General features: G+C 42.3%; 1 protein-coding gene across 10 annotated transcripts in view; it reads right to left on the reverse strand.

Annotated features, from left to right (window-relative positions):
• armc9 (armadillo repeat containing 9) overlaps window positions 1-26,134 on the reverse strand; it is a 130,545-nt gene that overhangs the window by 90,664 nt on the left and 13,747 nt on the right. For 9 of the 10 annotated variants that reach the window (XR_015078672.1, XM_085990195.1, XM_085990191.1 and 6 more), the window contains 3 exons: window positions 8,578-8,733; window positions 4,679-4,771; window positions 3,094-3,118 (listed from right to left, as the gene is read on the reverse strand). Coding sequence is in view for 9 of the 10 variants with exons in the window: in XM_085990195.1 (XP_085846321.1) it covers window positions 3,094-3,118; window positions 4,679-4,771; window positions 8,578-8,733 (274 nt within the window). In the remaining variant the exon portion in view is untranslated. Of the gene's footprint in view, window positions 1-3,093; window positions 3,119-4,678; window positions 4,772-8,577; window positions 8,734-9,707; window positions 9,785-26,134 lie in introns of those variants that run through there. The other variant, XM_085990199.1, reaches the window with a different exon arrangement.

Raw genomic sequence — 26,134 nt, forward strand, 5'->3', positions numbered from 1 at the left:
GTCGAAAGAGTCATGATAAAGGTAGAGAAGTGTGACATTGAACCAGAAGGTTAGAGTGAAGAACCATCACCATAAATGGTTAAAGTGGTTACCAGGAAGAGTAGTGAAGGTATGTGGCCTTTGCACATATTTGGTCAAGATGTTTGATCATGGAAAGGTTAGGTTTGTTCACATTGATCATATCTTACCTACAGATATGGAAGGAGTTGAAAGCTGGGCTGGTTCAATTTATTCTGATGAGTCAGATAGTCTTGTTACAAGTAGAATACCAGTAGCAAATCCTCCAGCAGACATACCAGAAACAAGTCCAAGACAAAGTCAGAATTTAAGTCTGAGCCCGAGTCAGGCAAACAGTCTGAAAGTGTAGAGTCTAAATGTCCATCGAGGTCAGCCCTTGGAGAAAAATTCTCCGCAGGCTCAGCCTAGAATGAGTCAAAGTCCTACAACAAGATCTGAAAGTTCTGTTCAAGAAAGAAGGTATCCTCTTCGAAACAGAAAACCAGTGGTTAAGTTTAATCTGCAAATATGGAAAATAAGTTCATATCTTTTGTTTGTGTTACAGAATTCTACAGTAGAATTTGGAAACATAAAATGGGTTCCATTTGAGAAATGTATACCATGCAAGTCATGTAAAATGATTATTTGCTATGATTAACTTCTTGAATAAGGAGGGAGAAGTGTAATATAGCCACCTCTGGACTGCTGATGTATGTAATAATAAAGCCATGTGCAGTAAAGTTCTTACCGGAAGCCATGTTGTGCTGTTGTATATGTATGCTGTGTCCTAAAATACCACACTATTCTGTCCCAAATTGTGCTTTATCCCCAGTCTCAGAAGACCACCTTCTGTTGCACCAGTTGTCATGTGGCAATTCCATTTCTTCACTGGAACCCTTCCAATCTAAGTGAAATTGTCATCTTACTGCCAAATTACATACAGTTTATCATGGTAGACCTGTAATCAACAGTTGCCCATTTCAGGAAGGAAACTTTTATCCTTCTGGTCTCAACCAGAAGCAACAGAAATCATGCATTCTAACTTACCTTTTACCCCCAATTACAACAAACTTTAAGTGACAATTTAAGCACAAGTATAATACTGATAAACAGTATGGCTACATTCTTATTAATAAATTATCTTCCTGGACCAAGAACATTAAGAAACTACTATAAATTTGCCTAATTATCAAATTTAAAAATTGGATTTACATTCTTCTGTACTGCAGGTGCTCACTTTAACATAGCCTTCTTCTGTTGAAACAGAGGGACAGTCTGCGAAGTAGATTTCTCTATGACCACTGGCCTTTACAATCAACTAACAGTGGTGCTTTTGTGTTGAGGTAAGTCTTCCCTTCTCCCAATATCCTTCTTTTATTGTAAGGTAATTTAGCGACAAGACTAGTCAAGACTGGCAACCCTCATTCAGTAAGACTGAAAGATCCAAGTTACAGGCAGTGCCAAGACTGCAATCTGCATCGTCAAGAGTTCTGAAGCAAACAGTTACAGTTTAATTCCAGACTGCTTCTACTTTAAATAATTTTGTTGAATTAGCAAAAACAATAAAACATTTTTAAAGTCAGATACTCTTATTCAATTTATATTGTATGTGGTGAAAAGACTAAAAGTTAAAAAGATAAAAGTATATAAAGGACAGGACTTTTTCAAAATTAGTTCCAAGTGCTCCATTCTTTTCTAAAAGAAAAAGTCTACATAATCATCAGATTATTCTTTTATTAAGTTCATTTTTGTTTTCACAAAGGTTTATTAGAGTGTTGGGGAATAGATACTTCAGCCTCTTGGAGCATCAAACACTCCCAGCAATGTGATATCCCAGTCTCAGAAGAGCAATCCTATTGCACAAGTGTGATAGCCCATTATCTACCTCCCTGCACCCTCCGAGTAGCACTATAACGTTCCCACAAATCATAAACAGCTTTGTATTGTGGATCTGCACCACTCATAACTGGGTTATGATACTCAGATTCACTTCATTTAGGACCTTTACAAACAACAGAGAGATTAGACTTTCATCTCATTAGTGCTGGATTAAACCGAGATGCTAGAGGTGGGGGACTGGAGTCACATATGAGGCAGACTGGGTAAGGGCAGCAGGTTTCCTTCCTTAAAGGACATTAGTTAACCAGTTGGGTCTTCACGACAATCCAACAGCTTCATGGTCATTTTTACCAATTTTGTATTGCCAGATTTTCTTTTAAACTAAATACAAATTCTCAAACTCCCATGTAGGGATTTGAACTCGCGTTCTCTGGATTATTAGTCCAGGCCTCTGTATGCAATATTATGTAGTAACCTGATCTTGGGTTCGAGTACAAGATCACCTCTCAGGCTGCAGGCAGGAACAGTGGCCAAAGAACAGCGGTCCTGTTGCTACTGCAACAGGATCATATTATCAACTCCAGTCAAGTTAATGCTTCGTAACTGCAGGAACATAATTTAGTCACAATTTCCTGACTTTGGGTAATGCCAGTGAATAATCCCCTGGTTTATCATTTTTACAGCTGTAATTTGAAAGATAGTAACATTTGCCTTCACAATTCAGAAATAATCCAAATATTCTAGTGAACAAGCACTTGAAGGCATTAACAATATCTTTTAAAAGCTGTAGAAAATGTTTAAGTCAATGAAGTACTTTGAGGTGTAGTCACTGTTGTAATGTAGGAAATGCGGCAGCCAATTTGTGCACAGCAAGCTCCCACAAACAGCAATGTGATAATGACCAGATAATCTGTTTTAGTGATGCTGATCGAGGGATAAATATTAGCCAGGACACCGGGGATACCTCCCCTGCTCTGCTTTGAACAGTGCCATGGGATCTTCTACGTTCACCTGAGAGAGCAGACGGGGCCTCGGTTTAACTTCTCATCCGAAAGACGGCACCTCCAACAGTGCAGCATTCCCTTCAGTACTGCACTGGAGTGTCAGCCTAGATTTTTATGCTCAAGTGTCTGCAGCGGGACTTGATCCACAACCTTCTGACTCAGAGGCAAGGGTGCAACCAACTGAGCCACAGCTGACATTCTAAAATATGGAATAACAATGTTAAAAGCCACAAGTCAAATTGGGAGTCATTACCTTTGCAACCCTGTCCATTTTCTTTCTTTGAAAGACAAGTTAAGGACTACTGCTTTTACATCCAGTATGAATATACCTGTATTACAATTTTATAGGGCTTGCAAAACAATAAATTAACTGTGCTTTTTCCTGCTGCTACACTACATTATGTGAACAGCTGTCTACAAAGTTGTGTGGTTGATGTATTATATACATGTGCTACCCCATTTACTTTACAGGATTGCCTCTAATACCAGTGCAGTCAGAGACATCTTGGGAAAGGGTGTCTCAGCCTGCTCATACCAGTTTTTAAAATTGCTGACCTCAGCTGCTTGTGAAAATGTTGTACATTGGCAGTTATCCATTGTCGCCAAATCCAGCCACAGTGCAACTTGGACATATTGAACAAGGGAGCCAGGTTAGAATAGAGAACTAATTCACAAGGTCCTCAATGTGTGTAGGTGTTTGCTCAATTCAGAATGTAATCTACAGCAATTAAAGATATAAAGGACTATAAAAACATTGTATAATATTAAAAACATACAAAAGCTTGGAACAGGAAAGCCTATTGGCTTCAGCCTATCAAGCTCACTTTTTCCAGTTTATGTATGACTACTACAAATGAACTGTCCCACCCAACCATTATCTTCCTAACCCCATGTGAAACAAACCAACCTATCTCTATAACCTTTAAACCCCTTTCTCAACAGGTATTGAGCCAGTTCTTTTTTATACATATCAAATGGTGCAGAATCAATTACATTTTCTGGTAGTCAGCATCATCCTGCAGAGAAAAGAATCAAGGGATATGGGGATAGGGTAGGAAAGTGGAGTTGAGATCAAAGATCAGCCATGATCTTATTGAATGGGGGAGCAGGCTCGAGGGGCCGTAGAGCCTGCTCCTGCTCTTAATTCTTATGTTCAGCGAAACAGTCTGCTTCTCTAATTTATCTATGCATGTTATATTATTTTAAAGACCTGTATCATGTTTCTTCTCAGCCTTCTTTTCTCCAACAAAATTAAGTCCAGACATCTGAATCTTTCTTTATAACTTAGTCACCTAAGGCCTTGTCACTCATCTCTGAACTGTTTCCAATGCACCTATTTTGGTCTTCAGGTAGGGTGACCAAAACTACACACTATACTCCAGAACTGGCCTCACCAGTGAGCTATAAGTCATTATAAATTGTGCTGACTTCTCGTCCAATGTGCTCTAGATGCACCCGAATCCTAATTGCCTTATTAACAACTGTTTCACACTGGGTAATATTTTCAGCAGCTATAAAGAAAATTTACAATATAAGACATTGCATCATATCTATTCAACATATATTTAATTTCCCCCCCCCACCAAATATATTGGTTGAAACTGATCAATGAATAGTAATAATGGGAAATCGAGAAGAGCAGTCCAATTGAGGAACTCTACTTGTATGCTTGTCCTCTACCAGCCTGCTTATCTTTAATTATTTGATACAGTAAGGTCAGTCATCCATTATACTTTGCCAGTTTCCTCCTCCCCCTTTATACACCCACCTTTTTAGAACTAAATCTCAGCCACAAGAATCATGAGTTGCTCTGGAGTTAAGACGTATAAAAAGGATACAAATAAAGAGAGCAGCCTTGGGACATTGCTCACTTTCAAACTTGCAGACAGAAATTTTTGCAGTCTCATCTTCAATTCAGGAGTCCATGAATCCTAAAGAGCAAAATCAGATTAACAGAAACTATCATAAAAATAAAAGAGCAAGACAAAAACAGCCATTATTTAGGAAGCTTTCAAGGTAGAATTAAAAAAGTAAAAACTTGGCAACAAAATGGAAATTTTTGCAAGCTACTCTTGCACTTAATAAATGAAATTGACGGGAGTTGTTAGAGATGTAATATCCCCCTCTCACTTTCCCAACATTTGCTGAATAGGCTCTTTTCAGAGCTGGTGGAAAGTGGCAGCTCAGATATCTGATATCTTATCACATGCTCGCTTTTGACAATAATATATCCATTGTTGTCTGCCATTTTTAACTGCTAATCTTAGTTACTTTTGCATATTCAGGTTATTTCACTCAACGGAAAGTTAGATAGGAACAAATACAGTTCTAAAAGCAAACTTTTAAAGCCATAATACTAAGTTCCTGTGTAGCAAGATCGATTACCTAGCGGTTAGGATATTTTTTTCATTCTTTGAATGACATGCATTCTCCACACACAGCAGGATTATAGCCTAGCTTGATAGATTCATGCTGAGCATGCACATTTAAAAGTCACCATAACGTTGAAGACAAATGATGCTGCAAGTGCTTTCCTGCTCCAAAGTTGTTACCAAATCAAGGACATGTGCCATTGTGCTGATTTATTTTGACCTGAAATTAAACTGAAACTACTTACCACTAACCCAACCCAAAAAACGATACCCCCACAAGGTCTACAGGAATGGAAGAATGGGATGTTGTGTTGAGGATGTAAATCGTTTAAAGAATGACCATATCTTTTTTTATTCCACATCCTCCACAAGCCAAAGAAATAAAAAATTAGGAGCAGGGCCTTGCTTAGAAGGAAAAACACCTGGACCAATTTCGTAAAAGCAATGTTGTGTCCTGCAGTGAAGACTACACAGTAATGTTGAGCAAATGTGTGAGAACCGCTCCATTTGGTAACTTTGAATATTCTATCGATTGGACCCTGAAGGAGAGATGTCCAGGAAGCAGACGTGGAATGAATGGAATATCCCTTTACCCAACCCCTGCAGTTCTTCTCTGTAACATAATAGCAGTGTAAAACACATTCCATTATCCATTTGCCTATCTGCTGCTTAAATTGCCAGTTTTATACTGGATCTTTGCATCACAGGAAACAAATAACCTCCTAAATTGCTTTTGTACAAGAGACATAATAACTTCGGGCCCTGCAGGCTTTTGCGCAGTGTAAATGATGATCCAATTCTGACTTCAGTGGCAGTGAAAAAGAACAATGGGACAGCAATTTCTTGACTACCTCCTTCTGATTAATGTGGGAAACACTGCAGCCATTATCTTACTGGGTGTTTTGATCACCCAAGGCAGATTTGGGTAGTTACAGTATCATGTTTGGGCAACGTTTTATAAATAGATTATGAACATCAGTGATCATGAATAAATATTGCACTGTTCACCATATTTAAACTTTCTATCAGATGTTGGTGTAGACACGCAACTAACTACAATGGCACTTATTCTATTTTGCTGCATTGCAATGCCAATATGACCACATCCCAGTTATGGTACACGCTGTATACACAATGTAAAATTCCAATTTGTATTTTAGCCTTTTTCTTGCTAAAGCCGGTTTGTTTTTGCCTGCTTTATTGCTGTCTTCATGGTCATCTAAACAGAAGAGGATTGGGTGCTGGTGTTACCATGTGACCTAAAGAACATATCTTTTCGTTCTCTTAGATATCTGTACTGAAAAGAACAGTGTATAACGATACTTTCTCAAGGTTATTACCCAGTACCAACGGCTTGTCGACAGCATCGATTCCTGGGAAATTTAATAGAGGAAAGAAAAACCTGGAAGAGTCAGTTTAAATAATGAAATATTTAATAGTCTAGCGTCTGTGTAATCTGATCTACTCCTGTAGAGAAGCTGAAGGATTGATCCCAAACTTTGGTGATGAGAGGCCCAATGCAAGGGACAAAGAACCTTTATCTGGGAAAAAAAATGAACTGGTGCAATGGCATAGGACTTTACACAATACAGGAGTAGGAGATCATGTGCAGCATGCCTATCTTCAACATCACAGACAATGTCATATGTATGCTCACATGGAAATAACTACATGTTGCTGCAGATTGGCAGTTTTATTAGAGCCTAGCAAGCTAGCCTACAGTGTGTAAAGGCTGAACTATTTAGAAGAAACAAAATTTTAAACAAATTAAAAACCAACTTTAAGGACTTTGAGGGTAATTTTCTCCAGGGCACACTTGGAAAATTACTCTCTTTGAACGAGGTAATGTGAAGAGTAAATGGCTGATATAGGACAACAATTTGTCAGTGTCTTTGCCACGATGTGGTAGAACATGGATTCCTGTCTGCAGTCTGCCATATGGTACTTCAAAATCTTAGCCCAGTCATGAAATTAGATGGCTCCCCAAAGGAGATGACAACAAAACTGGACAGCGAGGCAATTCTTGTACCCTTGCATCTACTGGCTACACAGGTGACCTTGGAAGAAGCCCAGGACTTAAAGAAACTGTCAAGTGTCAGCCTTGGCTCAGTTGTAGCACTCTTAGTTCTGAATCAGAAGGTTGTAGGGTCAATCCCCATTTCAGGACATGAGCACTTAATTTTTATTGGCGTTTCAGTGCAGTACTGAGAGTGCACTGCACTGTTAGAGGCATTAACTCTTAGATGATACATTAAACCATCTTCCCTCTCAGGTGGACATAAAAGATCCCATGGCACTCTCTGAAGAAGAACAGGGGAATTCGTGCTGTGACCTGCCTAAAATTTATCCCAGAGTGAACACCAGTAGGAACAAAATAACTTGTTATTCATCTCATTGCTGATTTTGGAACCTTGCTGTGTGTAGATTGGTCGCCATTTTGGCCTACAAAACAAAAGAGACTACTCTTCAAAAGTAACTCATTGGCTGTAAAGCACTTTGGGATGTCCGGAGGATGCGAAAGGCACTTTCTAAATGCAAGTACTTTCTTTCTTGTTGAATATCAATGAATGCATTAAGGGAAGCACATAAATATTAATTAAAAAGGCAAAAAAGTCTATGGAAATCTAAACAAAAAGAGCTGCTGCCTGTATCTTCATATAAAGATTGCATTTTTGATCTCCACAAGGAACTATCACATTGCAACTTAATGTGGTTTTCAATTGGACTAAACCTTGTAGCGCTCCAAAATGGAATCACACACTGGCACATGCTCAGTCTATTTCCATGGATCAATGGAAAAGTCACACCATTGGTGACATGAATTCGTCATTCATGAAAGAAAGACTTATGAAATAATACTGAGCGGCCTACGGGTGGCGCTGCTCAGGGAGAGTATAATACTCGGGCACGGGCCCAGCTTGCGCAGGACATTCTTAACAGGAACTAGTGAAGGACACAACTAGACCTCCATGTTGTAAAACAGTTGATTAAAGCTTTGTTTAACGCTTAGACCAAGTGCCTAGTAATTTTCTTATGTCAACTGGTATACAACAATATTATTCAGAAAAGGTGTCAAAAAAAATAGGACTCTTACATCAGGTAAATTTTCTTTCAGCGGTGTCCTGAGGAAAATAATGCTTTTTTCTCAGCACCAGTTCTTCCATCTGCATGGAGATTCCTGTATTGCACAGGCTACTGTGGGAATATGGATATAGGCAAATTCTGCAATTTGTCTCATCTGTCAAATTTCTCCTGTCCATGGAAGAAATAGCCACCAAAATGCAGAGAAATTGTTGTATATCTAGATAAGTTACCTATTAGCAAAACAGCATTATCCAGTAAACTACAAAGAGTGTATCTCATACCTGAAAAAGCTCCTTAAAAGAGGGATGTACCATGGGATTGGGGACAAATGGCAGTGCATAAAAGGGCAAGAACTCTGTTGTCTGACTTAATGCGGCACCTCTAGTTTCCAGATAGTTCTTGAAAAGAGATGTTCTTTCGTCCACATCATCTTTGTCCTGTTAAATAGAAATCGGCATTTGAAAGATGAATTTTAGCTAAGTACATTTCAATTTTTGGTTCTACAATCTAATAGAAGTATTTTCCATATTATATCAAGGCATATGTGACTTTCAAGCTGCTGTCTGAAATCTCCCAGGACATCAACCATGCCAATTATTTTTTTCCTCTACAAATTTTCCCTCTGATCCAAAAGTTCTGTCACTTACAAAACTGAGAGAAAAATGTTCTAAAAGGTATTTTAATTCCTTATGGGTAACCACTTGTATTTTTTTATGTACTGTGTCTCACTACTTCTTTGTATTAAATTAACCTGTACATCAATCTGACAAGTAGTTTTATTCTAAGTGTATTGGTCTGACAATATGGTATTTTCTGCCTGTAAGGAAAGATCAGATGTGGGTATCTCACATGAACTATGGTGTACTACAAACCACAATTAGAGAGGAAATTGTCAATCTTGGGCATGTTATTCCTTATACGGCATGTATAATGGCACAGCTTTCGGATCATAGAAGAATTGGTCTGCTGATGCCTGGAACACAAGACTAAAGTCTTGAGAGAAATCCTGAACTATAAGATTAATCAGCAAAGAATTGTACATCACTATCAATTCTGTACAGTTTATGCATTTGCGAATGTAAAAGTCAACAAAATATTCCTTCAAACATTGTTCTCCTTTGCCACATTCATATTCTGCAGCACTAACTTCTTTTCATTAACTATGCAACCAAAAAAAGATGTAGACCAGATAAAAATTCTACCGTATTCTGATGGAATGTGAAGGCTGTAAAACTAGTCTTCATTACAAACAATCACTCTACTGTCATAAAACCAGATCCATTTCTCCTCTCATAATCCAGCAGAAATGCAGGTCTGTGCTATAAACGCTCATTCAACATAATTTAATTTACAAAAGGTGGTGTTTAAAAGTCAAGATACGTCAAGGACTTGAAAAGAATTAGTGACAAACCTTCAGTTAGCAAATATGTTGCAATCATATTGCAAACAATACAACCAGTAAAATGCAAGCTGCTCCTTTAATCCGATGAACAACATGGAATTTGAGTTATATGTGGATACCAGCGCTAGGAATGGCTTTGATGTTGTTCCTGTTGGGCTGGGGGAACAGGAAGAATAATAATTTATTTATCGTTTATGCTATGCGGGGGATGTTGGTCAAACAAGGTAGAAGTTGCTACCTGCATGTACCAAACACCAGGTGGATCTACCAAGAGCTCTTTGAGGCAGAGCACTTGGCTGAGAATCTATAATAAGAAGCATGGGAATTTCCTAAGACTTGAATAAATGGGAGACCTCTTTGCATATGGTATTACTTGCGCTTTTGAAGATCTGAGGAAGCATTTCAATATCCCCACGAATGACTTGGGTATCTTGATTATTTTCTCGAGATACAAGGAAGCATCAATACAAAATATCTGTCACCTTGTAACACCGAATTCTAATTTTTTAATTTCTTCCTTTCCTGAAAAAAAATCCACTGGAGGCTGAATTACCTTCACCCATGCAGACTCTTTTGTTTATTTTATCTCAATCCTTAAAGGCAAGCATCATCACTATTTCTAGGAAGGAAAGGCCTCAGAGTAGGCATACATTATTTACATCACAGATGTCATGCTAAAGTGTGTCAAACGTGGCTCAGTGATACCATTCTCACGCCGAATCAGAAGGTTGTGGATTCAAGTCCCACTCCAGAGACTTGAGCACATAATCTAGGCTGACACTCCGGTGCAGTACTGAGGGAGTGCTACACTGGCGGAGGTGTCGTCTTCAGATGAGATGTTAAACAGAGACCCCTTCTGGCCCTCCCAGGTGGACATAAAAGGTCCCAGGGCACTATTTCAGAGAACACCAGGGGATTTCTCCCCGGTGTGCTGGAAAATATTTATCCCTCAATCAACATCACTGAAAAAAAATCTGGCCATTATCACATTGCTGTTTGTGGGATCTTGCTGTGGGCAAATTGGCTGCCATGTTTCTTACATTACAACAGTGACTTCACTTCAAAATTAATTAATTGTCTGTAAAGCGCTTTGGTATGTCCTGAGGTCGTGAAAGGCGCTAAATAAATGGAAGTTCTTTCCTTTTTTCCCTCTTTCATGAACAAGTTTTTTTTTTTTAATTCATTCACAGGATGTGGGCATCCCTGGAAATTGCCTTTGAGAAGGTGGTGGTGAACCACTGCAGTCCATGTTGTGAAGGTACTCCCACAGTGCTGTTAGGTAGGGAGTTCCAGGATTTTGACTTGGCGACAATGAAGAAACGGCGATATATTTCCAAGTCAGGATGCTGTGTGACTTTGGAATGGAACTTGGAGGTGTAAATTTGTATCGAACCTTCGTTAAACCACACTTGGAGTACTGTGTACAATTCTGGTTGCCATATTATAGAAAGGATATAGAGGCACTGGAGAGGGTGCGAAAAAGATTTACAAGGATGAAAACCAGAAGTGCGAGGTTATACCTACCTATTCGACGCGAGTGTCCTCAACTCCATCCTGCAGCATGCTAACCGCCACCACCTCAGCACAACCCCAGCCCGGCATGAGGTTGAAAAGGACATCCGACAACTGAAGAACAAGGCGGCCTCAGGAGCAGATGGAATCCCCGCCGAGGCGCTAAAACATGGCGGAGAAGCACTATTGGCGTGAATACATGAACTAATTTCTCTTACTTGGAAGGAGGAGAGCATGCCAGGGGATCTCAGAGATGCCATAATCGTGACCATCTTCAAGAAAGGTGACAAGTCCGATTGCGTTAATTACAGAGGAGCTGTCTGCCACAGGGAAAGTCATCGCAAGAATCCTCCACAATCGCCTTCTCCCAGTGGCTGAAGAGCTCCTCCAAGAGTCGCAATGCGGATTCCGCCCACTAAGGAGCACAATAGACATGATCTTCACCGCGCGTCAACTACAAGAGAAATGCAGGGAACAGCACCAACCGCTGTACATTGCCTTCTTTGACCTCACAAAGGCCTTCGGCACCGTCAACCGTGAGGGAATATGGAGTGTCCTCCTCAAATTCGGCTGCCCTCAAAAGTTTGTCACCATCCTTCGCCTGCTTCACGACGACATGCATGCCGTGATCCTGACCAATGGATCCACCACAGACCCAATTCACGTACGGACTGGGGTCAAGCAAGGCTGTGTCATCGCACCAACGCTCTTCTCGATCTTCCTGGCTGCAATGCTCCATCTCACCCTCAATAAGCTGGAGTGGAGCTAATCTACAGAACAAACGGGAAACTGTTCAACCTCCGTCGCCTCCAGTCCAGATCCAAGGTTGTCCCATCCTCTGTCATCGAATTACAGTATGCAGACAGCGCTTGTGGCTGTGCACACTCGGAGGTCGAACATCAAACCATCGTCAACACCTTCACCGAAGCGTACGAGAGCATGGGCCTTATACTAAACATCTGTAAGACAAAGGTCCTCTACCAACCTGCCCCCGCCACAGAGTACTGCTCCCCAATTATCAAAATCCATGCCGAGCCCTTGGACAACGTGGACTACTTTCCATACCTCGGGAGCCTACTGTCAACAAGGGTAGACATCGATGACGAAGTCCAACACCGCCTTCAGTGTGCCAGTGCCGCCTTCGGTCGCCTAAGGAAGAGAGTGTTTGAAGACCAGGGCCTCAAACCCAGCACCAAGCTTATGGTCTACAGAGCAGTAGTGATACCCGCCCTCCTGTATGCTTCAGAGACATGGACCATGTACAGCAGGCACCTCAAAGCATTGGAGAGGTACCACCAACGCTGCCTCTGCAAGGTCCTGCAAATCCATTGGCAGGATAGGCGCACCAACGTCAGTGTTCTCGCTCAGGCCAACATCCCCAGCATCGAAGCTTTGACCACGCTCAATCAGCTCCGATGGACGGGCCACATCGACCGCATGCTTGATACGAGACTCCCAAAGCAAGCGCTCTACTCGGAGCTCCGACACGGCAAGAGAGCCCCAGGTGGGCAGAGGAAATGCTTCAAGGACACCCTCAAAGCCTCCTTGAAAAAGTGCAACATCCCCACCGACACCTGGGAATCCTTGGCCCAAGACCGCACAAAGTGGAGGAGAAGCATCCGGGAAAGTGCCGAACACCTCGAGTTTCTTCACCGGGAGCAAGTGGAAGCCAAGCGCAAACAGCGGAAGGAGCGCACGTCAACCCAAGCACCCCACCCACCCGCCCCTTCAACCACCGCCTGCTCTACCTGTGACAGAGACTGTAGGTCCCGCATTGGACTCATCAGTCACCTGAGAACTCATTTTTAGTGTGGAAGCAAGTCATCCTTGGTTCCGAGGGACTGCCTAAGAAGAAGACTGTGTACAATTCTGGTTGCCATATTATAGAAAGGATATAGAGGCACTGGAGATGGTGCGAAAAAGATTTACAAGGATGATACCAGAAATGCGAGGTTATCCCTATCAGGAAAGGATGAACAGGCTGGTTCTCTTTTCTCTTGAAAAGAGAAGGCTGAGGAGCTACCTGATAGGGGTTTTTAAAAATCTGAAAGGTTTTGATAGAATAGACACAGAGAAAGTGTTTACACTTGTGGGGAAGAGCAAAACTAGAGGCCATTAATATCGGATAGTCACCAACAAATCAAAAAATAAATATTCAGAAGTAACATCTTTACCCAGAGAGTGGTGAGAATGTGGAACTTGATACCACATGGAGTGGTTGAGGTGAATAGTATAGATGCATTTAAGGGGAGGCTAGATAAGCATATGAGGGAGAAAGGAATAGAGGGTTCTGCTGATAGATTTAGATGAGGAAAAATGGGAGGAGGCTCAAGTGGAGCATAAACGCCAGCGTGGACTGGTTGGGCTGAAAGGCCTGTTTCTGTGCTTTATACCTGATGTAATCCTATGTTTGGAAGGTGCTGTCAAAGAAGCCTTGGTGAGTTACTGCAGTGCATCTTGTAGATGGTATACACTGTAGCCACAGTGCGCCAGTGGTGGAGGGAGTGAATGTTTAAGGTGGTGAATGGCATCCTGTATGGTATTGAGCTTCTTGAGTGTTGTTGGAGCTGCATTCATCCAGGCAAGTGGAGAGTATGCCATCACACTCCTGACTTCTGCCTTGTAGGTGGTGGAAAGGCTTTGGGGAGTCAGGAGGTGAGTCATTCGCCACAGAATACCCAACCTCTGACCAGCTCTTGTAGCCACAGTATTTATGTGGCTGGTCCAGGTGTGTTTCTGGTCAATGGTGACCCTGAGGATGTTGATAGTGAGATTTTTGACATTTGTAATGCCAATGAATGTCATGGGGATGTATTATACTCTCTCTTGTTGGAGATGTTCATTGCCTGGCACTTGTGTGGTGCGAATGTTACTTGCTACTTATCAGCCCAAGCCTGGATATTGTTCAGGTCTAGTTTAGCTGCATGTAGGCACAGACTGCTTCATTATCTGAGGAATTATGAATGGAACTGAACACTGCAATCATTAGCAAATATCCCCACATCTGATCTTATGATGGAGGGAAGGTCATTAATGAAGCAGCTGAAGATGGTTAGGCCTAGGAGACTTCCCTGAAGAACTCCTGCAGTGATGTCCTGGGGCTGGAATGATTGACCTTCAACAACCACAACCATTTTCCTTTGTGTTAGGTATGACTCCAGCCAGTGGAGAGTTTCCCTCTGATTCCCATTTACTTCAATTTTACTAGGGCTCCTTGGTGTCACACTCGGTCAAATTCTGCCTTGATGTCAATGGCAGTAACTCTCACCTCACCTCTGGAATTCAACTCTTTTGTCCATGTTTAGACCAAGGCTGTAATGAGGTCTGGAGCCGAGTGGTCCTGGCAGACCCCAAACTGAGCATCGGTGAGCAGGTTACTGGTGAGTAAGTGCTGCTTGATAGCACTGTCGAAGACACCTCTATCACTTTGCTAATGATTGAGAGTAGGCTGATGGGGCAGTAATTGGCCGGTTTGTGTTTGTCCTGCTTTCTGTGGACAGTACATACCTGGACAATTTTTCACTTTGTTAGGCAGATAGATACCAATGTTGTAGCTGTACAGGAGCAGCTTGGTTAGAGGAGCGGCTAGTTCTGGAGCACAGGTCTTCAGCACCAAAGTCGGGATGTTGTCGAGGCCCATAGCGTCTGCTGTATCCAGTGTGCTCAGCCATTTCATGAGACCAGGTGGAGTGAATCGAATTGGCTAAAAACTGGCTGCTGTGATGGTGGGGACCTCAGGAAGAGGCGGCGATGGATCATCCACTCGGCACTTCTGACTGAAGATGGTTGCGAATACTTCAGCCTTGTGATGTTTTAGGATCATAAGAACATAAGAAATAGGAGCTGGAGTAGTCCATTTGGCCCTTCGAGCCTGCTCAGCCATTCAACAAGATCATGGCTGATCATCTTCCTCAACTCCACCTTCCCACACTATCCCCATATCCCTTAGTTCCCAAAAATGTATTGATCTCTGTCTTCAATATACTCAACGACTGAGCATCCATAGCTCTCTGGGGTAGAGAATTCCAAAGACAGACAACCCTTTGAGTGAAGAACTTTCTCCTCATCTCAGTCCTAAATGGCCGACCCTTTATTCTGAGACTGTGACCCTGTGTTCTAAATTTCCCAGCCTGGGGAAACATTTTCTCAGCATTAACCCTACCAAGCCCCTTAAGAATTTTATATGTTTCAATTAGATCACCTCTCATTCTTCTAAACTCTAGGGAATATAGGCCTGTCTGCTCAATAGGGCAATCCCCTCATCCCAGGAACCAGTCTAGTGAAGCTTCGTAGCACCCCCTGTAAGGCAAGTATGTCTTTCCTTAGGTAAAGAGACCAGAACTGTACACAGTACTCCAGGTGTGGCCTCACCAATGCCCGGTATAATTGTAGTAAGACTTCTTTACTCTTATACTCTAATCCATTTGTAACAAAAGCTAATGTACCATTTGCTTTCCTAATTGCCTGCTGTACTTGCATGTTAACTTTGTGATTCATGTACAAGGACACCCAGGTCCCTCTGAATGCAAACATTTCCCAGTCTCTCACCATTCAAAAAATATTCTGCTTTTTTGTTTTTCCTACCAAAGTGGATAACTTCACACTTCCCCACATTGTATTCCATTTGCCATGTTCTTGCCCACCCAGTCAACCTGTCTACATCTCTCTGCAGCCTCTTTGCATCCTCCTCACAGCTTACTTTCCCACCTAACTTTGCATCAACAACAAACTTGGATACGTTACACTCAGTCCCTTCATCCAAGCCATTAATACAGATTGTAAATAGCTTAGGCCCAAGAACTGATCTCTGCAGTATCCCGGTAGTTACAGCCTGCCAACCCAAAAAAGTCCAGTTTATTCCTACTCTCTGTTTTCTGTCCATTAACCAATCCTCAATCCATGCTAATATATTACCCCCAATCCCGTGAATCCTAATTTTATGCAATAACCTCTTGTGTGGCACCTTATCAAATGCTTTTTGAAAACCCAAATACACTACATCCACTGGTTCCCCCTTGTCGATCCTACTAGTTACATTTTCAAAAACCTCTAACAGATTTGTCAAACACGATTTTTCCTTTCATAAAACCATGTTGACTCTGCCTAACCACATAATGATTTTCGAAGTGCACTGTTACCACATCCCTAATAATAGATTCTAGCATTTTGCCTACTACTGATGTCAGGCTAACTTTCCTATAGTTCCTCATTTTTTCTCTTCCTCCTTTCTTAAATAGCAGGGTTATGTTTGCTACCTTCCAATCCTTGGGGACTGTTCTCGAATCTAGGGAATTCTGGAAGATTAATACCAATGCATCTACTATCTCTGCAGCTACCTCTTTTAAAACCCTAGGATGCAGGTCGTCAGGTCCAGGGGGTTTGGCCCCACTTAGTCCCATTAATTTCTCCAGCACTATGTCTTTACTTATACTGATTTCTTTAAATTCCTCATTTTCTCTAGACCTTTGGTTCCCCATTATTTCCGGAATGTTTTTTGTGTCTTCTACCATGAAGACAGATACAAAATATTTGTTTAATGTCTCTGCCATTTCCTTCCTATTTACATACCTATAGAAACGTTTACAGTCTGTTTTTATGTCTCTTGCTAATTTACTCTCATGTTCTATTTTCTCTTTCCTTATCAATTTCTTGGTCCTCCTTTGCTGAATTCTAAAATCCTCCCAATCCTCAGGCTTACTCCTCTTTTGGGCAACATTACACGCCTCTGCCTTTGATCTAATACTACCTTTAACTTCTTGTTAGCCACGGTTGGACCACTTTCCTGTGGGATTTTTGTGCCTTAAAGGAATGTATATTTGTTGTAAATTATGTATTCATTCTTTAAATGCTATCCATTGCTTGTCTATCGTCATATCTTTTAATGCAGCTTCCCAATCTACCTTAGCCAACTCGCCCCTCATACCTACGTAGTTTGCTTTGTTTAGATTTCAGACCCTAGTTTCGTACTTAACTAAATCACTTTCAAACTCAGTATAAAATTCCATATTATGGTCACTCTTCCCTAAAGGCCCCATTACAACTAGGTTATTAATTAACCCTTTCGCACTGCACAATACCAGATCTAAAATAGCCTGTTCCCTAGTTGGTTCCTGAACATACTGATCTAGAAATCTATCTTGTATACATTCCATGAACTCGTCCTCCACACTGTAACTGCAAATTTGGTTTGCCCAGTCTATATGTAAATTAAAGTCCCCCATGATTACTGTATTGCCCTTGTTACATGCGTCTCTAACTTCCTAATTTACACTCTGACCTACATTACAACTACTGTTTGGGGGCCTATAAACAACTCCCACCAATGTTTTCTGCCTCTTGCTGTTTCTTAGTTCCACCCAAATTGATTCTACTTCTTGATCTGCCGAGCTAAGACCGTTTCTCTCTACTGTCTTTATCCCATCCTTTATTATCAGGGCTACCCCTCTTTTTCCATTTTGCCTATCTCTTCTAAAGTTAGGTATCCTGGAATATTTAGTTCCCAACCTTGGTCACTTTGTAACCACGTCTCCATAATGTCGATTAGATCAAACCTATTAATTTCTATCTGTGCTATTAATTCATCTATTTTGTTGCTAATGCTTCACGCAGATATAGTGCCTTCAGCTTTGACTTTTTCTATTTTTCCCTGATGCGCTATTACTTTTGTTACTCTCTCTGTCCCTTCCTGACCCACTCTACTTATTTTTACCCAAAACTCTGCGCTGCTTTAGAGCCTTGACATTTCCCTTGTTGCTTTTAAATGTACTCTTTCCTGAATCCTCCCACCCCACCTTCATTAGTTTAAAGCCCTGTCTACTGCCCTAGTTATTCGATTCGCCAGGACACTGGTTCCAGCCCGGTTTAAGTGGAGCCTGTCCCAACGGAACAGCTCCCTCTTTCCCCAGTACTGGCGCCAGTGGCCCATGAAGCGAAACCCCTGTCTCCCACACCACTTTTTCAGTCACGTATTTAACCTTCTAATCTGCTTATCCCTATGGCAATTGGTGTGTGGCTCAAGTAACAATCCAGAGATTATTACCTTTGAGGTTCTGCTTTTTAATTTGCACCGCAACTCCTCAAATTCTCTCAGCAGAACCTCATTCCTAGTTCTACCTATGTCGTTGGTTCCTAAGTAGAACTATTTTCTTTTAAGTTGTTTCCCAATTTTCTCCCCATCCTTTCTGAAGACGTTAACTCTTGTTAGGGTATGGTTCTATAAGCAATGGCAACCTTCCGGTATCTCACCCAAGTGGTCATTTTCTATAATTGCTACCTGAGCTAAGATCAACCTAACGCAACACAAACTAAGAATTGAACCAAAGACCTTCTAGTTTGAATGACTTGCCTTGAACCACCAGGGGATCTTTCCTGACACATCTGATATCACCGAGCTACAGGCTTACAAATAATGGTGGGGAAACCTTGATGAACAATTTTTAAGTGATAATCTGGCACTTTAAAAAATCTATTAGAGGTAGAACAGCACCATCTGCTGGATACAATTTTTAAAAACAAATTGGTGGAGTGGCCAGACCAGCACACTATGTACTTAGGAATTGCTGTTCTCAGAAAAGTTTGATTTTATTAGCTCATCATAGTCCATTGTTAAAAGCTACCAATCTACTTGCCTTAGTATTAAAATACAAATTGCCACTGTAAATATTTCAAAGTATCTTGCCAGTGTATCCCTGCAGCAGCAACTGTCAATCATATCTATGGTCATAAGTACAGAGTGATGCACCATGGAAATAACCATGGTTCAACTGTCAATTAAGTCTGGAGACAAATATTTTTGTCAATTTTGTACCAGTAATTTAAGTACATGCTGTCAGTGTTGGGAAATATATTTCTACTCCAGAGCTACTTCTGAACTCACTGCCAATATCAAACACTCCAAATTCAAGTGTAGCACAGACTGGATGTTCCCTTTACACCCTATAAATAGTATTCAATTTAAACAGCACATTTTCCAACACTGACATGTTGGTAATGCAAATAAGTTTGGTTTCCTAGAGTGGGTCAGTTCCAGGAAAGGGAGGGTGTGACTGTTAGGGAACCGGGTAGCGGGGACTTAAGAGAGGTTAAGAAGGAGGTCCCGCAGACACTGGTCCTGTTCAACAGGTACAATGTATAATTAGGGGGATAGATAGCCTCCTCTGCAGCCAAGAACAAGAATCCCGAAGGGTGTGTTGCCAGGGTAAGGGATATCTCGTGGCAGCTGGAGAGGAATTTGGAAAGGGAGGGAGTAAATCCAGTTGTCGTGGTCCACGTCGGAACAAACGACTTCGGTAAGAACAGGGAGGAGGTCCTGCTGAGGGAGTATCAGGAGTTAGGAGCTAAATTAAAAAGCAGGACCTTCAGGGTAATAATCTCTGGATTACTGCCCGAGCCACATGCAAATTGGCATAGAAACAGTCAGATCAGGAGAATTAACACGTGGCTAAAGGGCTGGTGTGGGAAGGAAGGGTTCCTTTTCATGGGACACTCGCACCAGTGCTGGGACACAAAGGAGCTGTACCGATGGGACGGGCTCCACCTGAAATGGGATGGGCTCCACCTGAAATGGGATGGGACCCGTGTCCTAGCAGAAAGGGTAAAAAGGTAGGTGGCAAAGGCTTTGAACTATTAAGATGGGGGGAGGGATCTACAAGAAATGAAACCAGCCTAAATATAAACAAAACAGGAAAGGAGAGCGTAGGAAAGAGTAAAGTAAGGGAAGACAAGTAAGCGGGTACAGTAGCATAGTGTTTATGTTACTGGACTAGTAATCCAGAAGACTGGATTAATAATCTGGAGACGTGAGTGCAAATCCCACCACAGGCAGCTGGGGAATTTAAATTCAATTAATTAAATAAATCTGGAATTAAAAACTAGTATCAATAATGGTGACCATGAAACTACCAGATTGTCGTAAAAGCCCATCTGGTTCACTAATGTCCTTTAGGGAAGGAAATCTGCCGTCCTTACCCGGTCTGGCCTATATGTGACTCCAGACCCACAACAATGTGGTTGACTCTCAACTGCCCTCTGCGGTCAAGGCGGCGGCTCACTACCACCGTCTCAAGGGCAATTAGGGATGGGCAATAAATGCCGGCCTTGCCAGCGACGCCCACATCCCATGAACGAATTAAAAAAAAATTGATGGCCAGGGAATAAATAGAGCTATATAACAGGAGTTTAAAAAGATGGTTAAAAATAAAGAGAGAGGAATTGCTATTAAAAATGAGCTAATCTGTCTGTACAGCAATGCACACAGTGTCCGTAATAAAACAGGGGAGCTGGAGGCAATCATGCGTTGTGAGGAACCAGAAGTAGTCGGGATTACTGAGACATGGCTACAGAAAAATCAGGACTGTGAATTAAACATTGCAGGGTATAACATATTTAGAAAAGATAGAGAGGGGAAAAGGGGAGGTGGAATAGCTGTGCTTATTAGGGATAACATAATGGCAGCAGAAAAAAGTGACGCAGCTAGACCGAAATAGAATCCATGTGGGTAGAGATAAAAGATAATAAAGCATTAATCACACTAATAGGGGTAGTATACAGACCACCTAATAGTGGAAGGGAGGTGGAGGAAGAAATATGCAAACAAATGAGTAAAAAATAGAATAATAATCATGGGCGATTTCAACTACCCAGATATTAATTGGACAGAAGATATGGAACGGGGATAAGGGAATGGCGTTCCTACAATGTGTACAGGACTCCTTTCTAACCCAGTATGTAAAAAGCCCAAGGGAGGATTCGCTATTGGATCTAGTAATGGGGAATGAACCAGAGCAGATAAGAGAAGTAAAAGTAGGGGAACATCTAGGCAATAGTGATAATACATAATATAATACGCTTTAAGGTAATAATTGAGAAGGACATAGGTGTGACAAAGACCAGGGTTAATAGATTGGAGAAAAGCTGATTTTGAGGGGCTGAGAAAAGCATTTGGGAAAATAAAATGGACAACAGTACTGGCAAACAATGATGTAGAACAGCAATGGGAAACATTTAAAATGGTGATCAACAGAGTCCAGGAAAATATATTCTGCTAATAAACAAGAACAAGCTAAACACTAATGAGACACCGTGGATGAATAAAGCCACGAGGGAAAAATTGAGAGTAAAGAAAGAAACATACATTAAGTACATGGACAGCAGGGGAGAGCATGATAAGAGAGAATATGAAGGGATTAGGAGAGAAGTCAAAAAAACAATTAGGAAGGCAAAGAGGAACTATGAAATTAAATTATCAAGAAACATAATAGTAAAATATTTTGCAGGCACATCAATAAAAAAAGGAAGGTCGGGATGGGAATAGGACCACAAAGGGATGGAGGATAATACCACAGGCAGCAATAGAGAGATGGCAGGGATATTAAATAATTACTTTACTTCAGTATTTACCAGGGAGATAGAACAGGTGGAGATGACATCGGATGATGAGATTAGTAACAAGTTAACTGCATTTAAAATAAAGAGATATACTAAATAAACTAATGAAACTCAAAGGAGGATAAATCCCCTGGTCCGGACGGATTACATCCGTGCATTTTAAAAGAATCTAGGGAAGAAATAGCAGAGGCATTACTACACATATTTAGTAATTCGTTAGAAAAAGGTGGAGTGCCAGAGGACTGGCGGATCGCTACCATAATACCTATATTTAAGAAGGGGGATAGAACATGTTCAGGGAACTATAGGCCAGTCAGCTTAACATCGGTGGTAGGAAAAATAGTGGAATCCCTACTAAAGGAGAAAATAAAAAGGACATCCAGAAACGAAAAATATAATAATAGTCAGCATGGATTTCAAAAGGGAAAGTCTTGCTTGACCAACCTCATTGAATTTTTTGAAGAGGTAACAGAGAGAGTAGACAAGGGTAATGCAGTGTGTACCATCTACAAGATGCACTGCAGCAACTCGCCAAGGCTTCTTCAGCAGCACCTCCCAAATCCGCGACCTCTTCCACCTAGAAGGACAAGGGCAGCAGGAGCATGGGAACAACACCGCCTCCAAGTTCCCCTCCAAGTCACACATCATCCTGACTTAGAAGTATATTGACAATCCTTCATTGTCGCTGGGTCAAAATCCTGGAACTCCCTCCCTAACAGCACTGTGGGAGTACTTTCACCACAGACTGCAGCGGTTCAAGACGGCGGCTCACCACCACCTTCTCAAGGGCAATTAGGGATGGGCAATAAATGCTGGCCTTGCCAGCGATGCCCACATCCCATAAACAAATTTTTTTAAATCACTAAAAGTATCAACACGGGTTAAGAAGGCCCAAAAAAGCAAACCAAGCACTAGGGTTTATTTCTAGGGGGATAGAATTGAAAAGTAGTGAAGTTATGCTAAACTTGTATCGAACCTTGGTTAGGCCACACTTGGAGTACTGTGTGCAAATCTGGTCGCCATATTATAAAAAGGATATAGAGGCACTGGAGAGGGTGCAGAGATGATTTACAAGGATGATACCAGAAATGCAAGGGTACATGTATCAGCAAAGGATGAACAGGCTGGGTCTCTTTTCTCTTGAAAAGAGAAGGCTGAGGGGTGCCATAATAGAGGTCTTAAAAATCATGAAAGGTTTTGATAGAGTAAATACAGAAAGAGTGTTTCCACTTGTGTGAAAACTAGAGGCCATTAATATAAGATAGTCACCAAGAAATCAAATAGGGAATTCAGAAGAAACTTCTTTACCCAGAGAGTGGTGAGAATGTGGAACTCGCTACCACAGGAAGTGGCTGAAGCAAATAGTATAGATGCATTTAAGGGGCGGTTAGATAAGCATATGAGGGAAAAGGGAATAGAGGGTTAATGTTGATACGGTTAGATGAGGAAACACGGGAGGAGGCTCGAGTGGAGCATAAACACTGGCATAGACTGGTTGGGCTGAGTGGCCTGTTTCTGTGCTGTATATCCTATGTAATCCTATGTAAGCACTCGGACTAATCTGAAGTCACAACTTCTGCTGCTTGTCATGGAACCATTCTAGAATACACAGGGACATTCCTCAGAATTAGTGCCAACAGAGTGATCTACTAGAGAGAGGGAGGCCTTAAGAAAGCAGGCAACTATAGACCAGTTAGCCTAACATCCACAGGGAAAGTCATCGCAAGAATCCTCCTCAATCGCCTTCTCCCAGTGGCCGAAGAGCTCCTCCCAGAGTCGCAATGCGGATTCTGCCCACTAAGGGGCACAATGGACATGATCTTCACCGCGCGTCAATTACAAGAGAAATGCAGGGAACAGCACCAACCGTTGTGCATGGCCTTCTTTGATCTCACAAAGGCCTTCGACACTGTCAACCGTGAGGGATTATGGAGTGTCCTCCTCAAATTCGGCTGCCCTCAAAAGTTTGTCACCATCCTCCGCCTGCTTCATGACGAATGCAAGCCATGATCCTGACCAACAGTTCCACCACAGACCCAATTCACGTATGGACCGGGGTCAAGCAAGGCCGTGTCATCGCACCAACGCTCTTCTTGATCTTTCTTGCTGCAATGCTCCATCTCACCCTCAATAAGCTCCCCACTGGAGTGGAGCTACTTTACAGAACAAATGGGAAACTGTTCAACCTCCGTCACCTCCAGTCCAGATCCAAGGTCATCCCATCCTCTGTCGTCGAATTACAGTATGCAGACGACGCTTACGTCTGCGCTCACTTGGAGGTCGAACTCCAAACCATCGTCAACACCTTCACCGAAGCGTACAAGAGCATGGGCCTTACACTAAACATCTGTAAGACAAAGGTCCTCTACCAACCTGCCCCCGCCACAGTACTGCCCACGATTATCAAAATCCACAACAAGGCCTTGGACAACGTGGACCACTTTCCATACCTCGGGAGCCTACTGTCAACAAGGACAGACGTCAATGACGAAGTCCAACACCACCTTCAGTGTGCCAGTGCAGCCTTCGGTCACCTGAGGAAGAGAGTGTTTGAAGACCAGGACCTCAAACCCGGCACTAAGCTCATGGTCTACAGAGCAGCAGTGATACCCGCCCTGCTGTATGCCTCAGAAACATGGATCATGTACAGCAGGCACCTCAAAACACTGGAGAGGTACCACCAACGCTGCCTCCGCAAGATCCTGCAAATCCATTGGCAGGATAGGCACACCAGCGTCAGTGTTCTCGCTCAGGGCAACATCCCCAGCGTCGAAGCTTTGACCACGCTCGATCAGCTCCGATGGACGGGTCACATCGTCCGCATGCCCGATACGAGACTCCCAAAACAAGCACTCTACTCGGAGCTCCTACACGGCAAGAGAGCCCCAGGTGGGCAGAGGAAACGCTTCAAGGACACCCGCAAAGCTTCCTTGAAAAAGTGCAACATCCCCACCGACACCCAGGAATCCATGGCCCAAGGCCTCACAAAGTGGAGGAGAAGCATCCGGGAAGGTGCCGAACACCTCGAGTCTCTTTGTCGGGAGCAAGCGGAAGCCAAGCGCAAGCAGCGCACGTCAACCCAAGCACCCCACCCACCCGCCCCTTCAACCACCGTCTGCCCCACCTGTGACAGAGACTGTAGGTCCCGCATTAGACTCATCAGTCACCTGAGAACTCATTTTTAATGTGGAAGCAAGTCACCCTCGGTTCCGAGGGACTGCCTACGAAGAAGAAGCCTAACATCTGTCATTGGGAAAATGCTGGAGTCCATCATTAAGGAAGTGGTAGCAGGACATTTAGAAAATCATAATATAGTCAAGCAGAGTCAGCATGGTTTTATGAAAGGGAAATCATGTTTGACAAATTTGCTGGAGTTCTTTGAGGATGTAACGAACAGAGTGGATAAAGGGGAACCAGTAGATGTCGTGTATTTGGATATCCAGAAGGCATTCGATAAGGTGCCACATAAAAGGTTACTGTACAAGATAAGAGCTCACGGGGTTGGGGGTAATATATTGGCATGGATAGAGGATTGGCTAACTAACAGAAAACAGAGAGTTGGGATAAATGGGTCATTTTGAGCTAACTGTAACTAGTGGGGTGCCGCAGGGATCAGTGCTGGGGCCTCAACTATTTACAATCTATATTAATGACTTGGATGAAGGGACCGAGTGTAATGTAGCCAAATTTGCTGATGATACAAAGATAGGTGGGAAAGCAAATTGTGTGGAGGACGCAAAGAATCTCCAAAGGGATATAGATAGGCTAAGTGAGTGGGCAAAAATCTGGCAGATGGAATATAATGTGGGAAAATGTGAGGTTATCCACTTTGGTAGGAAAAATAAAAAAAACATTATTTAAATGGGGAGAGATTACAAAATGCTGAGGTACAGAGGGATCTGGGGGTCCTTGTACATGAATCAAAAAAAGTTAGCATGCAGGTACAGCAAGTAATTAGGAAGGCAAATTGAATGTTGGCCTTTATTGCAAAGGGAATGGAGTATAAAAGTAGGGAAGTCCTGTTACAACTGTACAGGGCATTGGTGAGACTACACCTGGAGTACTGTGTACAGTTTTGGTCTCCTTATTTAAGGAAGGATATACTTGCATTGAAGGCAGTTCAGAGAAGGTTCACGAGGTTGATTCCAGAGATGAAGGGGTTGTCTTATGAAGAAAGGTTGAGCAGGTTGGGCCTATACTCATTGGAGTTTAGAAGAATGAGAGGGGATCTTATTGAAACATAAAAGATTCTGAAGGGGCTTGACAGGGTAGATGCAGAGAGGGTCTTTCCCCTCGTGGGGGAATCTAGAACTAGGGGGCATCATTTCAGAATAAGGGGGCACCCAATGAAAACGGAAATGAGGAGGAATTTCTTCTCTCAGAGGGTCGTGAATCTTTGGAATTCTCTTCCCCAGAGAGCTGTGGAGGTGGAGTCATTGAATATATTTAAGGTGGAGATAGACAGATTTTTGAATGGTAAGGGAGTGAAGGGTTATGGGGAGCAGGCAGGGAAGTGGAGTTGAGGCCAAGATCAGATC

Source organism: Somniosus microcephalus, chromosome 6, assembly GCF_052327205.1.
Source record: "Somniosus microcephalus isolate GS21.2 chromosome 6, FLI_Smic_1.0, whole genome shotgun sequence".
In the NCBI taxonomy this organism is placed as follows: domain Eukaryota; kingdom Metazoa; phylum Chordata; class Chondrichthyes; order Squaliformes; family Somniosidae; genus Somniosus; species Somniosus microcephalus.